Source organism: Aristolochia californica, unplaced genomic scaffold, assembly GCF_029961685.1.
Source record: "Aristolochia californica isolate CCGP_79_NKW_82.1479 unplaced genomic scaffold, dmAriCali1.0.hap1 SCAF_4, whole genome shotgun sequence".
NCBI lineage: Eukaryota > Viridiplantae > Streptophyta > Magnoliopsida > Piperales > Aristolochiaceae > Aristolochia > Aristolochia californica.
In genome coordinates, this window is record NW_027182103.1 from 43,395,256 (window position 1) to 43,411,632 (window position 16,377).

A 16,377-nucleotide genomic window follows, 5' to 3' on the forward strand; every position below is an offset into this window, starting at 1 on the left:
AAAAAATAATATGAACTTGATCTTGAAGCCAAGACCAAATACTCAATCAACAACTATGTGTTCTCCCATAGGTTAACTAAATCGTATGCATTTACTGTTGATCAATTATCCAAGGTTTCTATTTCTAGTAATGTGCAAGATGCATTAGCTGATCCAAAATGGAAAAAGGCGATGAATGAAGAGATGGAGGCTCTACAAAAGAATGTCACGTGGGAACTTGTTCCCCAACCTAAAGGAATAAAGATAATTGGATGTCGGTGGGTATTCACAGTGAAACTCAAACTGGATAGAAGTATTGACAGATATAAAACTTGGCTAGCTGCAAAGGGATATACACAAAAATATGGGATAAACTATCAGGATACTTTTGCACTAATAACTAAGATTAATACAATTTGACCTAGCATTTCTTTTGCAGTAGGTGTAATGAGCCAGTTTATGGAACATCCTCGAAAGTATACTTAGAAGTTGCACAAAGAATTTTGAGGTATTCGAAAGGAGCACAAGGAAAAAGTCTTTTCTTTAGACCTAACAATCATATGAAGGTAGAGGCTTTCACTAATGCAGGCAATGTAGGGTCTGAATTGGACATAAAATCATCCTTTGGATATTGTGTCTTCCTAAAAAGAAAGTTGGTGCATTAGCAAATTAAAAAACAAAATGTTGTAGCCTAGTCTAGTGTAGAAGCTAAATACAGGGCGATGATTCGTACAGTGAGCAAATTGATGTGGGTTAGGCCAATCTTACAAGAGTTGGGTTTCAACCAAGATGAGCCGATGAGTATGTTTTGTGATAATCAAACTACAACCTTTATTGCAAGTAACTTAGTTTTCCATGAGAGGACTAAACATATAAAAGTGGATTGTCACTTCATTCGAGAGCAATGATGAAAAAGGTAGTAGTGACTTTGTTTGTTGGGTCTGGAGATCAGTTGAGAGATGTCTTCACCAAGGCCCTTAACAAGCGAGAATTTATATTATTTTATAACAAGCTAGGACTATTGGATATATACGCTCCAACTTGAGGGGTATTTTGGTTATTTTACCACTTCAATGGTTAAATTGTCATGTATATAGAATATGTAATTAAGGAGATTAAGGTTTATTAAATATATAGAATTTTTTTGTAATTTGGAACTCAAAGCACCTATTTAAGAAATTTGGGAATTCGTACACATGCTGTACAAAAAACAATTCTTCTCATTTCCCTTATTTATCTCAATTTTCTCCATTTCTTCGCCCAAATCTGGATTTTTACAAAACATAAATAATCGGATATGGAGGATATTACATAAATAGAGAGCTATACGGACTATCCTCCTTACCAGCAAAAGTCTTAAAAAGGTAACCTATGATTCTCTTCTCCATTTTCATTTTGGCTTCGCGAGACCATGCATCACGGTTTAGCTTGCAGATAAGATTCTTATTGCCTGCTTCTTTAAACTTTCTACCTGTGCCATCTTGTGGTTCTTTAAACCTGTTGTTTTCCTGCTAAAGAGAAATGTTCTCTAAGGTTCTGCTCAACATTGTATTCTTTGCTGTCGTGTGAGAATTTTGATATTGGCATTTTCTGAGAAAAGAACGGGTAAAGTGGAGCTGGAAAAATAATTCAGCATATTCGATTCTGGGTAGTACAGGTTCCCTCAAATTTCACATGCTTTTAATTGGATAGTCAACACAAACAGGTTCATTGGTGTTCCAGAGTCCCACTCCCCACAACATGATCTGGTATATTGATGAAAGGAAAACTAGAGAAGGATGAAATGGGTACCCAATCCTCTATCCTTTTCTACGTTTAAAGACATCTGAATTCTTGAGGACAAAACCAAGAGTGACAAACTCACTTTGGAAAGAATGGGAGTAATGAACACTAACTGACATGGAATGACAAGTAAACTTTAATGTACACAGAACAATTAATCTTGAATTGAACCCCAATGCCCAGAAGGATGCAAATGTTACAAACAAAATCAAAAAGCAGAATTACAAATTACACATACGCATCCCTCCCCCCCTCAACAATTAGTGCACATTTAAGGGGGGGAAAGGAAAAAAGAATGATCAAATCATATATTGAAGACAAAATATCAGCAAGCTCATCTAATCACTCTACCCTGATCCTACTGTTGTGCTGGAATTTATACTAATCCTCTCTGGGGGTGGTTTTATGTACTTCCCGAGTGCTTTTTGTCTTTCTTTCTTCCTCATTCTTTGTATTTTATCTTTGCTCTGCTGCTTCCTCTTCTCCTTTTGCTTATGCCATTGGTTTCGCTCCCTCTCATAAATGCCCTGCCAGAACACTTCACCAGTGGATGGCCAAAGCCATCGTCTGTTTGGCTTGTCTGAATCCAGTTCCTCAGCCAGCTCCTCATCCATGCTCTTTAAGGTTGCAAAAGAGAACCATTTGACCCACATTTGGCCTCTTCGGCTCTTGAGCCGGTGTTGCTCTGTCATGGTACCATCAGCAGGGTTCACATACACCATGTGCCTTGCACTGTGGTAGGCCCACACATTGACAAGCAACTCAAGCAGACGTGAGTAGCAATGTCGATCCTGTATATTTTTAAAATTCAACATAGTTGTTATGGTTAACATTCTAATACAATTGACTACTAGGCAACACTAATTTTCAGCTGAACAATCTTCAAATTTTTTTATTTTATTTTTAAATGATACTGATTTTTATTATTACAAAAGCTCAAAAGAGTAATTTACAAAGGAGGTAAGCCTTCCCAAACAATAAGAGATTGCTGGGAAGTTCCAAATTTTGCTAATTTATCAGCCAAAGAATTGGCTGATCTAGGAGTGAGATTTCAATTACAATGAGTAGAAGATACAATGTCAGCAATACTATCAATGATGGGCCAGACAGTCTTCAAATATGACATGGAAAAATAATTTCTAATGGCTGAACTTCCTAGTTTACTGCTCAAATGAAACCAAATTCTCTTAGGAAGAGACTGCATCAATCCCCTCTCCCATGCCTACCACCAGCCCATCACAGGTAATTATTTGGAGAAAGGAACTTGACATGTAAAAGTACTACCGAGGAATATAAATTATCACTTATAGCTGGTGAAAAATAGTACCTTTGATAAACTCAAGTAACAATATCCACTCCGATGATGCTCATCATACATATGTGCATCCAATGCATCAACGAACATTCTGCAGAAGGAAATTACAAGCTCACATAGTTACTAAAGATTTCCGCACATGTAACAACACCCCCTCCCCTCTTTTTTACAGGCAACTGCTAGTATAAAGCACTTTTTGCTTTCCTTTTTGAGAAATACTATAAAGCACAGTTGCAATGTATACATCAAATAGCATATTGGTGGAGCTAGGGTGGTCACTTGACCTGCTCTGAAGTTTTGTCTTCACCTAGAACTCAAAAGCATTAATCTAAAACATTTCAAAAGCATCAACTTAGATCAAAGGGGTAGAAATACTATGTAGAGATAACTTTTATCATGTCATCCGTTGTATCAGGCGCATACACGTACACATTAACTCACATTTGAAGGCTTTCAATAGATGTTTCTAATTCATACATGAAAAAAATGTCCTGTTTTTAATAATTCCCAGTCATTGCAAGCAAAAACAGTGGAGTGACATATTTCCAAAGATACCCAAATAAAGAGCATGATGTAGGCCAATTATCCTAGACTCGTGCAAATAAAGTACGGATGTCAAAGTGAGAACACGATCTTCTCATTTAGAAACTCACCTGGATGGGTACAATAGAGCCAAAAATAGCACCTACTAGATGATCATCATTTTTATGTGAGCCTCAAACTTTAAGAATGTTCAAAATTGCTCTATAAGATGTGTTTTACATGCAAAAATTCAAATTAATTTAGTTTACTTGGTAGAGATGCAGGACACAAACCAAAATGTAGGATTAATGTTGAGTTTCAGCAATTTATTATGATAATTTATAAGCCCCTTGCAGTGACTTGTAATTGGCTCTCAACTGCAAGTATTTGCTGTAATGGGGAAAAGCAAAAATTGTGTATGCAACAGCCTGCAAGGAGTTCATGAACATGCTTGATTCTAGAAAAGATACCGTTCAGCAACTCAACAAATACCGAGAATACTTTTCCTCTCGCTCACATGTCTGATGTGGACCTCTTGTATATCAGGTCTCCCAAGTAAGTGTTACTTTTCTCATTTTTTGGGTATGGCTAATGTTAAAACTTGACACATAGGAGTTTCAGAAATCCAACTCTCACCATCCACTGCAAACCTTAATAATACTATTTACATTTAGTTCCATCCAATATGAAACATATATAAACAAATAAATACTTCGAAAAAAAAGATCTCTAGTACTAATGTGGTTTTTTAACAAACAACTACTAGATTATAATAATTAAACCCATAAAAAATTTAAGAAAAGGACAATTTCATGTCCTTAATGTTTACATACCTTGAGAACATAACAAATTCAAGAAAAGATCGAGTTGGTAAAGCCCAGCTATGCATGACAGACCAGATGCCACCCCCTGTAGGCATGGGTGGCAAAGAATCCCATTTCTTATCTTGGATCCCGTACATCCTTCGAAGAGCTTCAGATACTGCAAACCTTCAACAAGCCAAGCACAGGTGGGTATAGAACTATTCCATCAAAGTTAATCACTGATTTAGAAAGCTCTTCCTTTTCTAATGGACATAAAACAGATTACCGAGCCCATAGATCAAACTTTAATCTGACCATCACGACCTAGTGCTCTGAAATTAGTCAGACTATTAATTTATTCATATTTATGTGTATGTCATTTTCACTGCATGTAAGAGTGGGAAAGAAACTGTTAACTTCAGAGCTCTACATCCCAATTCTGAATAAAGTGAAGATGATAGATTTTCAGAAATAAAAAGGGTATTATCACCATACTCATCAACCCAATGCTTAATGGTGCTTAGAATTGTCTTCAAATCAATAACAGATGTGATGCAGCATACCTGCAATTTCCAGCATTTATTGCATCGCAGAAAGACCAAAAGTCCAGTTGAAGAGGGTTCCTGGGATCCTTGTCCATACGAACCCAAAAGTAAAAAGCATCTCCATGTCTCTGAGATTCAATAGCTTCTAACAATGCCCTTTCAGCAGTCTTTGACAATGAACCCTGCTTGAGGAATCATCTGACATCAGCAATAGAATTTTCAAAATAAAAGAACTAATATTATACATCTCAAGATCATTTTCTTTTCATGTTTTGACAGAACAAAAACAATGTTTTACTTGCTATATGTACCTTTCTTTACCAAAGTTTGAGATCTAATTGCAGAAGTTCAGCTCATTTGAAGGAAAGGATGATAGACTGGAAGAGTCATCCTTCCTGGTTGAATTTCTCCCCTTGTGTGACTAATACGTTATATTACTTTCAAATTAAATGGGTTGCCAATGTAATTTTTCGTTTCATATTTCACTTGAAAAGTCACTGTGCCTTAATGACACACAAATAACAGAAAAATAATATACCGAAATATCAGATATTAACAATAAAACAGCAAGATTCAAGATCAAAATATAACAAGGAATTAAGAGCATGGAATTGTGAGAATATGAAGATAATCACATACATTTCTAGCTGCTGCTCTCCATGATTGAAAGCCTATCCAAGCATTCTTGTGAATCCGATCAATCCTGTTTGCAATTGCAAAGAATGCTCCATATTCACCAAGGACATCTCGGTAATAAGGATTGTTAAGAATGGGAATCCTTGAAGGCCCATCTATATCATCTGCACCTGGTCTTCTACCTTTTGTTGACTGACACAATTTTACAAACCAAAAACAAGAGTTACATTTCTTGACAAAATACACAGTCAAAAAGAAAAAGAAATTCGTCTAAGTAACTCACCAACCCAATTCCTCTATAAAGTGAATTTAGATGCAGAAAAGGCCAGGTCCCTTCCCCAAAGTAGGGTTCATATATACACAGAGGCTGGCCAGTTCTTTCAAGCTCTCGATCATCCCTTTCAGACAGCTCATTTTTTGTCCTATCCACCCGTTTTGCACTCCGGTAGACTTCCTCCCAGGTCCCACGAGGTTGATCAGTTCTCTCTTTCAACTGCATCAAATTCAAGCAAGGAACTTCATTGAGGCATAACATGAGGAACCAGAAACAGGCACTCACAAACCACTAGAACTTGTAAAAGAATGAATTATGCCTTCTTATCTCACCTCTTCTTCCTCTCGTCTCTTTCTACCATTTGCTATCTCTATAGCTTTTTCTTCCTCCCAATCATTTATTGAGAAAGCTTCCTCACCACTGTCACTATTGTTGTCTAAATTTTGTGTCTCTTGCAGCTCCTCAATCTTGTCCAGAAAGTTATTACTAGTATGAGTTCTATTCACATACATCACACCTAAAACATCTTCAAACAAGTGCCACTGCCATGCCATTTTAAGCCGTGGAGGGATCTCTTCAACAGGCTTGGGAGATGAAACTTCTGACGATAGTTGGAGAACATTTTCCAATAAAAAAGCATACCCTTCAACTGTTTCGGAAACCATAAAGTTCCGAGCATGGGCTTTCCCAGTTGATGCAATATTATGAGCCAACGCAGATAATTTCCCATTTGAAACTACTTGAGATATAACTTGAGTCAGAACTTCAATTTTATCCTTAGGAAAGAGGAGCCCATTTACCCTGTCATTTACCTGGATTTTATCAAAAAGTGTAGTTAGTTTTTTTTTTTTTTTTCTCTCAAGGTTTGCTATTAAATTTGGATAGGTGGATAGATAAACAGAATGAGAGAGAGAGAGAGAGAGAGAGAGAGAGAGAGGGGAGAGAGAGATACATATTTTCTGATCATGGCCAGATCTGGGGAAATAATGGGCTTCCCATTGCACATAGCTTGAATTAATATAGGTGGGAAAGATTGTTCTTCAAGAAATGACCCATATATTACAAGATCAGCTAATCTGAGAAAAGAGTTAACACCCCCATCAATTCCTATCTGCAATACACTCTCTTTCGGAAACCCAAGATTAAGGGAAATGGCCTGTAAAACAAAAAAAATAAAAAATCAATGATACTTTGGCCATAATTATAAAAACAAAGAGTAAAGCGAAGACATGAGTTGTAACATACCTCCAAAGCCATTTTATAGGTACTAGTTGAGTTTCCACTAACAATACCAACTTTTAGATGAGAAACAGAATTTGCAGTGGATGAAAAATCAGTAAGAAGTGGAACTAATGCCTGTAAGATAAGTGCATGTTCCACCCACAGACCACTATATGAAAATTGACTGCCAACTATGGCTATAATAAAGTCTTCAGAACTGTAGCCAGTGCCAACTCGCACCTCATGACCACCATTTAAGGCAGAGTATCTGTCTGCATCCAAAGCTTCAGCCGTGGATCCCGGAATAACAAAGAAGTTGCCGGCATCAAATGTGGAATAAATCATCTGAAGTCGTCACATTTTGAGGAAAAAAACACTTAACAATAAAATTGAGGATTAAACTGAACTCACATCTGGGAGAGTTTAATGAGAATTACCGGCAAGTTATAGTTTGGAAAAACAACCACAGTCGCTCTATTGAAGGCATGCTTCCAGTTGTTGATTAGTTGAATCTGTCCACTTGAAGCATAATCCCCCAGCCGAAGAGCCAGCATTCTTTCATGGATGGTCCATATAACAGGCAGATATTTGAAAGGCTCCTGGGAGAGACTGTAATAAGTGTGAACATGCATCTTTAATAAATACCCGCATTTAAAAAAACCAAATTTGAATACTTTGCAGTATCAGAAATGGAGAAATAATTAGATTTGTGACCTGCTGTGTTCTAGACAGACTCTTTTTTAAAAAACAAATGAGAAAAAGATTTCATAAAGAAAGACTCCCTAAGCAAAAGAAGCATACATCATGAGTTGAATTTACAATGAAAGAAGAACAAAAAAAGAGTCAAAGAGGTAGAGAAGTGCCAACAGGAAACTGTTGCTGGGTGGCTCCTTCTCTGCTAGAGAGTTAGTCAAACCATTAGCACTTTGGGGGTGTTCCAGACAGAGATCAGGAAGCAGAACATTGTCAGGTGTCTAAAGAAGCACTAGATGCAGCTTTTGGCTCAAAGATAGCCACAGTGAGACCCTTTAACTAGTTGGTTGAACCAACAGGCTCTAGAAAACAATAATTTTAGGCACACTACCTTTTCTGTAACTCAATTATATGAAGCATTAGCACTTAAAAAAAAAAAAAAATAAGAAGCAGAACCAAAAAAGGGAAACAACTGTGACTAAGACAGTAAAGGTCACACCATACAAGTATTTCAATCAAAACATTTCACCGTATGCTTTATGCCTATATATGTTCTGCCTCAAACATCATAATAAAAGAAATGACACCACAAAGTATTACTTCAGCATGGTAAATTTTGATAATTGTAAGAAGTACTAACCGTGAAAGGACATCTTTGGCCGCAAGAGAATTTGCGAGGACACCATCATAACTGCACAGGTAACAAATTAGCTTAAGAGCCATCTGAAAATCATGGATTCTGTAAAGGGAGGCTCCATAGTTTTTTAAATAACTAGATGATGAGGAAAAGCTAAACTAGCTGCAAGAAAGACCAAACTGTACTAATAGGGAACACAAAGTCTTAGCTATTAGCTACTCCAAACATCTCCAGAAATACAAGCTAAAGTAACATATACTATGCAGCCATATGTATCACGTACCTGAGCCAATCTACGGCAATTTCTGATTTCTCACTGACCCGCAGAATGGTTACAGGAACTCCTATACTTTTCCAAACAGAATGAATTGGACCAACTTCAAGAGAATAAACCTGCATAATAGTTAATTAAAACTCATGTATTAGGGTAAATGTGAGTACAAATTGGTCATGATTCAATATCCAAGCCTGAGATCATGACCACCATGACTAGGATGTACCGTCCTCTTGCCTGGATGTAAACCAAGATGTAGCTGCATGCTAAAGAATTGATTCCATGTACTAGGAGGCTTCATGTTTTAGTTTGGATGTTGGCTTTAAATCAAGCCATTCAATTAGTCTCAAACTTAAATTCATACTAACATAGTATTGCTCTGTCCAACAAAAGGGGGCGAGAGAGGTACTCTTGGAAGGTTACATAACAAGTTTAATGACCCATAAGGCTCACCAGTTATGAGCCTTTGTAGGACAAGAAATTTTGGCAAAGAAATAACAATCAGCAACAATACAGAAACTTCAAACTATAAACCATTAAAATTATATCCAATCCAACTTCTAGTTAAATAACGTGTGATTATGTGAAGTTGTCAAGTTGATAGATACCGAAAGCGCAGAAGCAAATTGCAAATGATACAAACGCGAAAAAAAAAGATAACCCCTAAAATTCGTGCCTCGTGTACCTGAACTGTGTAACCAATTTCCAGCAAAGAACTTGCAACGCTAACCATCAGCAATTGCATGGAATCCATTGACAGATCAGGAAGGACCTGCATAAAGAATTTCACCAACAGTACAAACAAGTCAAACATAAAAGACCTTACTGAATCCGAAAGCGCCAAGACCTATGCATAAACCGGCCCAAGAAGTAACTAACCACAGCAAGCCGCGGTTTTCTAATAGAAACACGAGTTCGGGGCCTGCTGACAGCTGAACTAGCTTCTTCTGCCTCCTTTCGGAACTTCTCCAGAAGTTTTGATGGCTCAAACCTCAAACCTTGGCCAAAATCCAAACTGCGCATCTCTACCAAATCATTGGAAATTAGACCCGTTAACATGCCAGAGTTGCTCGACTTTTCCACGATGGATCCAGGGAGAAATGCCTGGAACAGGATGCCAACCAAGAAGAAGACAGCAATTGCGCAAATCCATTGGACATAATCTAGTTTCTCAAAAAGGATAAACCGTGCAAATCGTGATCTGGGTCTATGCAGAAAGGAATGCCGATCATTTCTAGTCGATGAAGATCGATGTAGTGGGGCTCTCTTGACATAAACCTCGTTCTCCAGAGAACCCATTGCTAAAAGTCCATGGAATCCCACACTGAAACCAAATCCACGATGTAAGGAGAGAAAAAACAATCATACAAAAGAAACAGCAGATTCTTTCCTCTCCTGTTATCAAGCCATAGGGAAGGGACCAGTGACTAATGTCCGTCGTCTCCTTCTCAATAAACCAGCTGAACTTCACTGGATTCGCAAGCCACTTCCATCCGCAGCAACAAGGTACACTAAAGAAACAAAAACTAGCTTCCAGGCTGAAGAATAGAATCAAAATGATCTCCCATTCCGACTCCTCCCAGTGTCGGTGATAAGAAAAAAGAAGTACTTCCGAAACAATCGTCCCCCCCACGTCACAATCCAATCCAAAACCCCATCAGCACGAAATGACACAAATTTTGGAGTCATACAATCAGTCAAAATTCGCAGTCCAATCGACTGGCCCTTCCCTTCTCGTCTCGCCACAGATGTTAGAAAGAGATCAGTGATTGGCGACTTTTAGTCTGGAAAAGCCGAGTAAAAGACTAGGAAAGAGTAACCGAAAATAATGAGCAAATGAAAAATGGTAGGCGCAGTTTGAGAAGGTGCACGAAGCGGCGTCGTAATCGTCAACGCTGCATCTGGTTTGTAGATGAAATCTAAATCCAGTCTCCGCCTAGGATTGGATTCCACTGTGTAAAACCCGTGTTTCTTCCACCCGGACAGGAATTCTCCGAAAATCACTGTCATTATAAACACGATTTTCCTTTTATAACCCCGAGATATTCCTTTAATAAAGAAGGATTTTAAGGACTCGGGACAGGGCTATACTCGTCTGTTCCTCTATTTTGGCCACTAGCTAGATATTAGGTCAAATAGTCAGATTACGCCCATGCGGAACTCGAGGGGACTCGGGGCGGGTCTTGCAAAACCCGAACAGCCGGAGGACTCCTGGCATCCAAGACCGGAGGTGGAGGGCGACTCGCTTCTCTGAGAAAAATAAGCGACCCTTCGTCTTCGATCATCGATCGGTGGGCAGAGGAAGCTTACAGGTTCCTTGGGTGTTATTTTCTGTCAATTCGTTTACTAACTCCGCTTATTAGGCACAAATTACAATACCGAATTATCGAATACAACAGGTTAAATACTATTTTCTGACGGCAAATGAACGATTATATATCTGCATTTCTGATCAACTGTACTTCGAGGACCCAGATTGAATGTGGGCTGATATTGGAAATGGAGGTTCAGCATCCGAGCAAGCGGCGTGTTTTTTCGTTTCCTGGTTACTGCAAACGGGAAGGTCTTAAAGAGTAATAGAATAAAATAGTTTTATGTGTTTATTCTCTGATCCAAAACTGTGAGCGTTTGTAGTCCAACGGTTAGGATAATTGCCTTCCAAGCAATAGACCCGGGTTCGACTCCCGGCAGACGCAGTGTTTTTCTTCTAACTTTTGTTTTTTAGAAAAATCCTTACTCTGCCATTAGCTCAAGCCAAATACTGACTCCAAGTATTACTTCCATAAGAAACCATATTATTAGGTCGTTCCAAAGGACCCTCCACTATTTTACCACAGGGATGACTTCAATGAAATCATGAAGATAGAGATAAGTTGGAGACCATATTGATGTACATTAGCACCAAAAGACTTGACATGAACTAGGTTTCCATGCCACAGGGAACCAGTATAGCAGGAGCCCACTACTGGACATCGCAGCAAGAATGATGACCCAGCATGCTGGGGGTAAAATCTTAGGATGGACCTGATTTTGAGTTAAAAATATGTTCCAAACTGCTCAAAACTTGAAGATGAAAACTCACATTAACAGAATCCTAACTTTCAGCCATATGCATTCATGGACTTGTCTTTTAGTGAACAAAGAGCCATGCACCATGTTGCAGAGTCTTTTGACTTATATATCATGAGAACTTTCTCAAATTCACCAAATCAGCCTTGATGAATGTTGGAGCTCAGAGTTGAGAAAGAATCAAAAGAAGGGGCTAGTTTTATATGACATAGCACATGTCTAATAAAAGAGAAAACACCTGGACAAGTATACCTGAATACACAAGCTTCAAGAATGATCAAATACTTCAGCAGTTCTGTATATTTAATGAACCTTTTCTTCATCAACATATAAATGCACAAGCTATCTCCCAACAGATATCACTAACAGGAGTAAGTGTGTCGAAACACTAAGGTTGTGTTTGGAACACAGAAAGTGGAGAGAAGAAAAAGAGAAGAGAAAAGAAAAGAAAAGTGGTTTTGTTTTTCTTGTTTGGATATCCATGGAAAATGAGAGAGAAAATGGAAGAGAAATGTATTTTTTCTTGTTTAGATACACGTGGAAAATGAAAAAAGGAAAAAAAATTAATAATATTTCAAAATTTTGATGATTAAAATTTTCTCTCAAGTTTCTATTTCTTTTCTTTTCTTCCCAAATTCCATCATTTTGTGAGAGAAAATTTATTAACTAAGATTTTTTCTCTTATTTTATTTTTTTTTAATGATTTTCTACTGTCAAACAACAAAAAATATATTTTCTCTTCTTTTCTTGTATACAAGCCCTAAAGGCTTTCACAATCTCTAACTGGAGACAGCATCAATCTAAATGAGCATAGAAGGATCAAAAACAAATTCAATGCTTTAAACTCATTTGGCATGTCATTGCAACAAATGGCAGTTAATAATTGCACAAATGAAAAAGTTGTTCAACAAGAGCAACAAAAAATCTTAAAAGGCAGATAAAGATTTGAGATCAATCCAAGCAGTGGCATATAACCAGCATTGTCCATCCAAAATGCACATTGACTTAGCCCACTTTCACTTGAAACCCATTCATCAGAGCAAAATGGTGTTTTAGAATTTGATGCCATTTCAATATGTGTTCCCATCTGCACATGTTGCATGGAAATGCATGTCAAAATATACTTTCTCTTCTTGAAATGCCAATTTAATAGTAAGAACATGTTGAGGAGCATTAAGTATGAAGAGAAGAAGAGAATTTGTAAGAATCATGTTTGGAGTATGGTAGAATCGTTGTACCTTTCAGAGATGTCTTTACAAGACACCCATCAAAATCAAATGCAACAATTTTCTCCAAAGCATGAAGGTCATCATCCTATGCAAGTACATAAACCATAAGTGATTAGCAATGGAAGTAGAAAAAAGATAGAGCCAAAGGGAGAAGGAAGATCGATGTAGTTGACATCAGTATTTCTATAGCAAAGTTATACTCATGATGATTCAATTCATATCAATTACTGACTGCAGAAATGTGATTACTTTATCAATGAAAGAGTAACCAGAGCTAGAGAAGAAAAAATGAGTTGCATTGATTGAGACATACATTAGGGAACAGAACAAGATAAAAGCACAAGATCGAACATGAAAAGAAAGTTCCTATACTCATGCGCAGCAAATGCTAAAGCAAGAAGATCTTCAAAACAAAAACTGTGGATGTTCCACACCCAGGTAAGTTTACAAAAAATGATCTCAAAGTACAAAACTGCCATAGTCAATCAGGCAACTAAAGCCTGCTTTTCTATTAACCTGGATCGACAACCATGCTAGTTCCAACAGAGCCAAATTCAACTTTTAGAACTCACGCAACTATAAGAAATATTGACCTATACTTTAAATTTTACTAAGGTTCAAGAGTAGGAATGAGAAGAGAGAATTTTAGCACCTGTTCCAGAAAAATAAGTGTTTGAAAAGCTTTCCAATTTGGCATAAGTTTTACATCCTAAACCAGTATAATGACAGATATTAGTAGCTAAAACAGCAAAGATAGGACCCTCTCGTTTACTATCAACATCCTCTGGAGCCTTTCTTGAGCGAACATACTTCTATGGAAAAATAGAGTATTTTTTAGTAGTGCTATGTAACCATTTTCAGAAAACCCTTGAGGGAAGCTCCAATAGAAAGATATTCGAAGGGAAAATTGCTTCGAAGATGAATCTGTTCCCATGCAATAATCAGGAATTCTTAACAGTATCGAGCAGGAACAACCGGTTCTTCTTGTCAACCAAAATTTTAAACCAGGTTTGTATTTCTCTTTTCATAAATTTAAAAGCCAACAAGGAAGACATATCACCAAAAAGGAGTCCGTTGAACTGCTCGAGACAGCTCAAAAGGTTTTGTTAAAACTCAGGTACTGCAAGATGAGAGAAGGTCATCTGGCAAGCATTATTTTAGTTGTTCACATATTTCTTCGAACAAAATAGACACTTATTCCCATGCAAAGACTTCGTTTAATAATAACTTGTACTATTTTAAAATTTTGAACCCCAAAACTTGATGCTATAGATTGTTGTCATCATCACCGGTCAAGGCTGAAGTGCAGTTTCAAACATTCAAACAAAAGCTAAATAGAATGAAAGGCAGAAAGAATACAAACTTGGAGTTGTTTTTGAAGTCAATGGCACAAAAAACTATGTCAAACCTCAGCTTCCTTTCCATTTTCTGACAACTAAAACATTTTGATAAACCAAAAATGAGAAGATACAACAAGTGGCAAACCAGCATTCTCAGAGAAGTAGTTATGTAAAGAACATCATATCAAGAGACAGTACATGAGGTAACAAAGTGTAGGAAGAAAAGACACTTGTATAGGTTATATTCAAAGAACTAGAGATACTTAGATGTGTCCGAGATTAGGAAATTCTTTATCATAGGATTAAAATTTTCATTGTCGAATAACATTGCAACTATTGGTATAAATCTGTGACTTAGTAACAAAAATAAAGGTAAGTTTCTTGATATATAACTACCTTTGGTTTTTTCGACTTTGTTTGCTCAGAATCATCTTCTGAAGCATCCACCCTTTTATGACCCTGAAATGAATAAAAATAGCTACCACAACTAATAAAAAGAAGGATTAAAGCTAAGAGCCGAACATCCTTGACCAACAATAATTCCAAATTGTTTTTGTGGTTCCTTGCTGAATTTGCAATTAATATAATAGTGTAAAGTTGGGTCCAAGGCTTATCCCAAAATGATTAGCCAACTTAGGAAACCTCTTTCCCAACTAATAAACTTAAAATCTTTGTACTCACTAATCCATATAAGACTATTCCTTAACACTCCTCCTCATGCGTAGGCCCTCTTTTGTGGCTCTACAAGTAGATAATTTAAGTTTCGGCCCTCTTTTGTGGCTCTACAAGTGGATAATTTAGGGGTAGGCCCTCTTTTGTGGCTCTACAAGTAGATAATTTAAGTTTCGGCCCTCTTTTGTGACTCTAAAAGTGGATAATTTAAGTGTAAGCCCTCTTTTGTGACTCTACAAGTACATAGTTTAGGTATAGGCCCTCTTTTGTGACTCTACAAGTTGATAGTTTCAGTATAGGCCTTCTTTTGTGGCTCTACAAGTGGATAATTTAGGTGTAGGCCCACATACGAGTATATGCTCTGATACCATGTAAAGTTGGGTCCAAGGCCCATCCCAAAATGACTAACCAACTTAGGAAACTTCTTTTCCAACTAATAAACTCAAAATCTTTGTACTCACTAATCTATGTAGGATTATTCCTTAACAAATAGATATTGTAACAAACTAACATTGTTTTTCATTGTCTATTTAATTCCCCATCATTGTCTAAGAAAGCTCTAAATTCAGAACAATATATTGAATTTTGACATTTGCTTTGTAGTTTCCTTTGCTAACTTTCTTGTTCATCTCAATTGTGCACGAAATCATCCCTCACCTTTTCTTTGGGAGAATTTGGCACCGCCTCCAACTTCTCCTGTGCTTCCTGATCGCACTCCTAAATGCCAATATAATATTGATAAGATCAAAGCAATAGGAAACGGAATGTGCTTGGCTAAAAGGAACCAAGTGAAAGGAAAACCAAAAAGCTTTTTCCAATCTCCACACCTTCAGTGACGAGGAACCTCTGATCTCCTCTGCTGAGACAAAAGGCTGCCAACTCGACGGGGAAGCAATCGATGTGATGCCATTTTGTGTTATAAAACCTTAGAGGATCTCTATTAACTACACCCAACCTCAATGAATTAACCGAAATCGTTTTCAAACATTTCTTACAGGAAGATCTGTTAAAACTTGCATACCCTGCAATGATCTTCGAAGAAGTCATTAAACATCTGAAGACTGATTTCGACAATCGATGTGAAGAGAATGATGAGAAATGACGAACAGTATGAGGTTTTGAGGTGGACGCGATACGTAACAGAGCTTTACAATGTAGAAGCAATAATGGTGAATTTCCAAAGTCGTGAGTGTAAATAGTTCAAGAGGATTGTCTATGAGCATTTAAATGGAACGAAGCCGTGGGTTTGGGAACTTTCTGGGTGCTCTGTGATTGAGCTCAAATGACGCGGGAAATAATAAAGATGCTCTATTGGCGGAGATGGGGTGGCATCGAGCCCTGCCAAGCTCGAACCTCGTAAGTTCGAGTGTGTCTCACTCTCAAAGG

The 16,377-nt window shown here is 37.4% G+C and overlaps 2 protein-coding genes and 1 non-coding gene across 3 annotated transcripts; 1 reads left to right on the forward strand and 2 right to left on the reverse strand.

Annotated features, from left to right (window-relative positions):
* Positions 1–1,902: 1,902 nt before the first annotated feature.
* LOC137962730 (uncharacterized) lies at positions 1,903–10,563 on the reverse strand. Its single transcript, XM_068809763.1, has 14 exons — positions 9,561–10,563; positions 9,367–9,453; positions 8,691–8,800; positions 8,411–8,461; positions 7,515–7,686; positions 7,102–7,422; positions 6,809–7,012; positions 6,189–6,668; positions 5,866–6,075; positions 5,586–5,774; positions 4,965–5,128; positions 4,432–4,587; positions 3,089–3,167; positions 1,903–2,552 (listed from the first exon to the last, which is right to left on the reverse strand). The coding sequence occupies exons 1-14, from the start codon at positions 9,978–9,980 to the stop codon at positions 2,109–2,111; spliced, it is 3,087 nt and encodes a 1,028-aa protein (XP_068665864.1). The 5' UTR covers positions 9,981–10,563; the 3' UTR covers positions 1,903–2,108.
* A 742-nt stretch (positions 10,564–11,305) lies between these two features.
* TRNAG-UCC (transfer RNA glycine (anticodon UCC)) lies at positions 11,306–11,377 on the forward strand. Its single transcript has one exon. It is a non-coding gene; the product is annotated as a tRNA-Gly (tRNA).
* A 1,443-nt stretch (positions 11,378–12,820) lies between these two features.
* Positions 12,821–16,038, reverse strand: LOC137963398 (polynucleotide 3'-phosphatase ZDP-like). The gene is made up of 8 exons (XM_068810521.1): positions 15,793–16,038; positions 15,649–15,708; positions 14,716–14,778; positions 14,388–14,414; positions 13,832–13,903; positions 13,632–13,688; positions 12,989–13,064; positions 12,821–12,837 (listed from the first exon to the last, which is right to left on the reverse strand). Exons 1-8 carry the CDS (start codon positions 16,036–16,038, stop codon positions 12,821–12,823), a joined length of 618 nt encoding a protein of 205 aa, XP_068666622.1.
* Between the last annotated feature and the right edge of the window lie 339 nt (positions 16,039–16,377).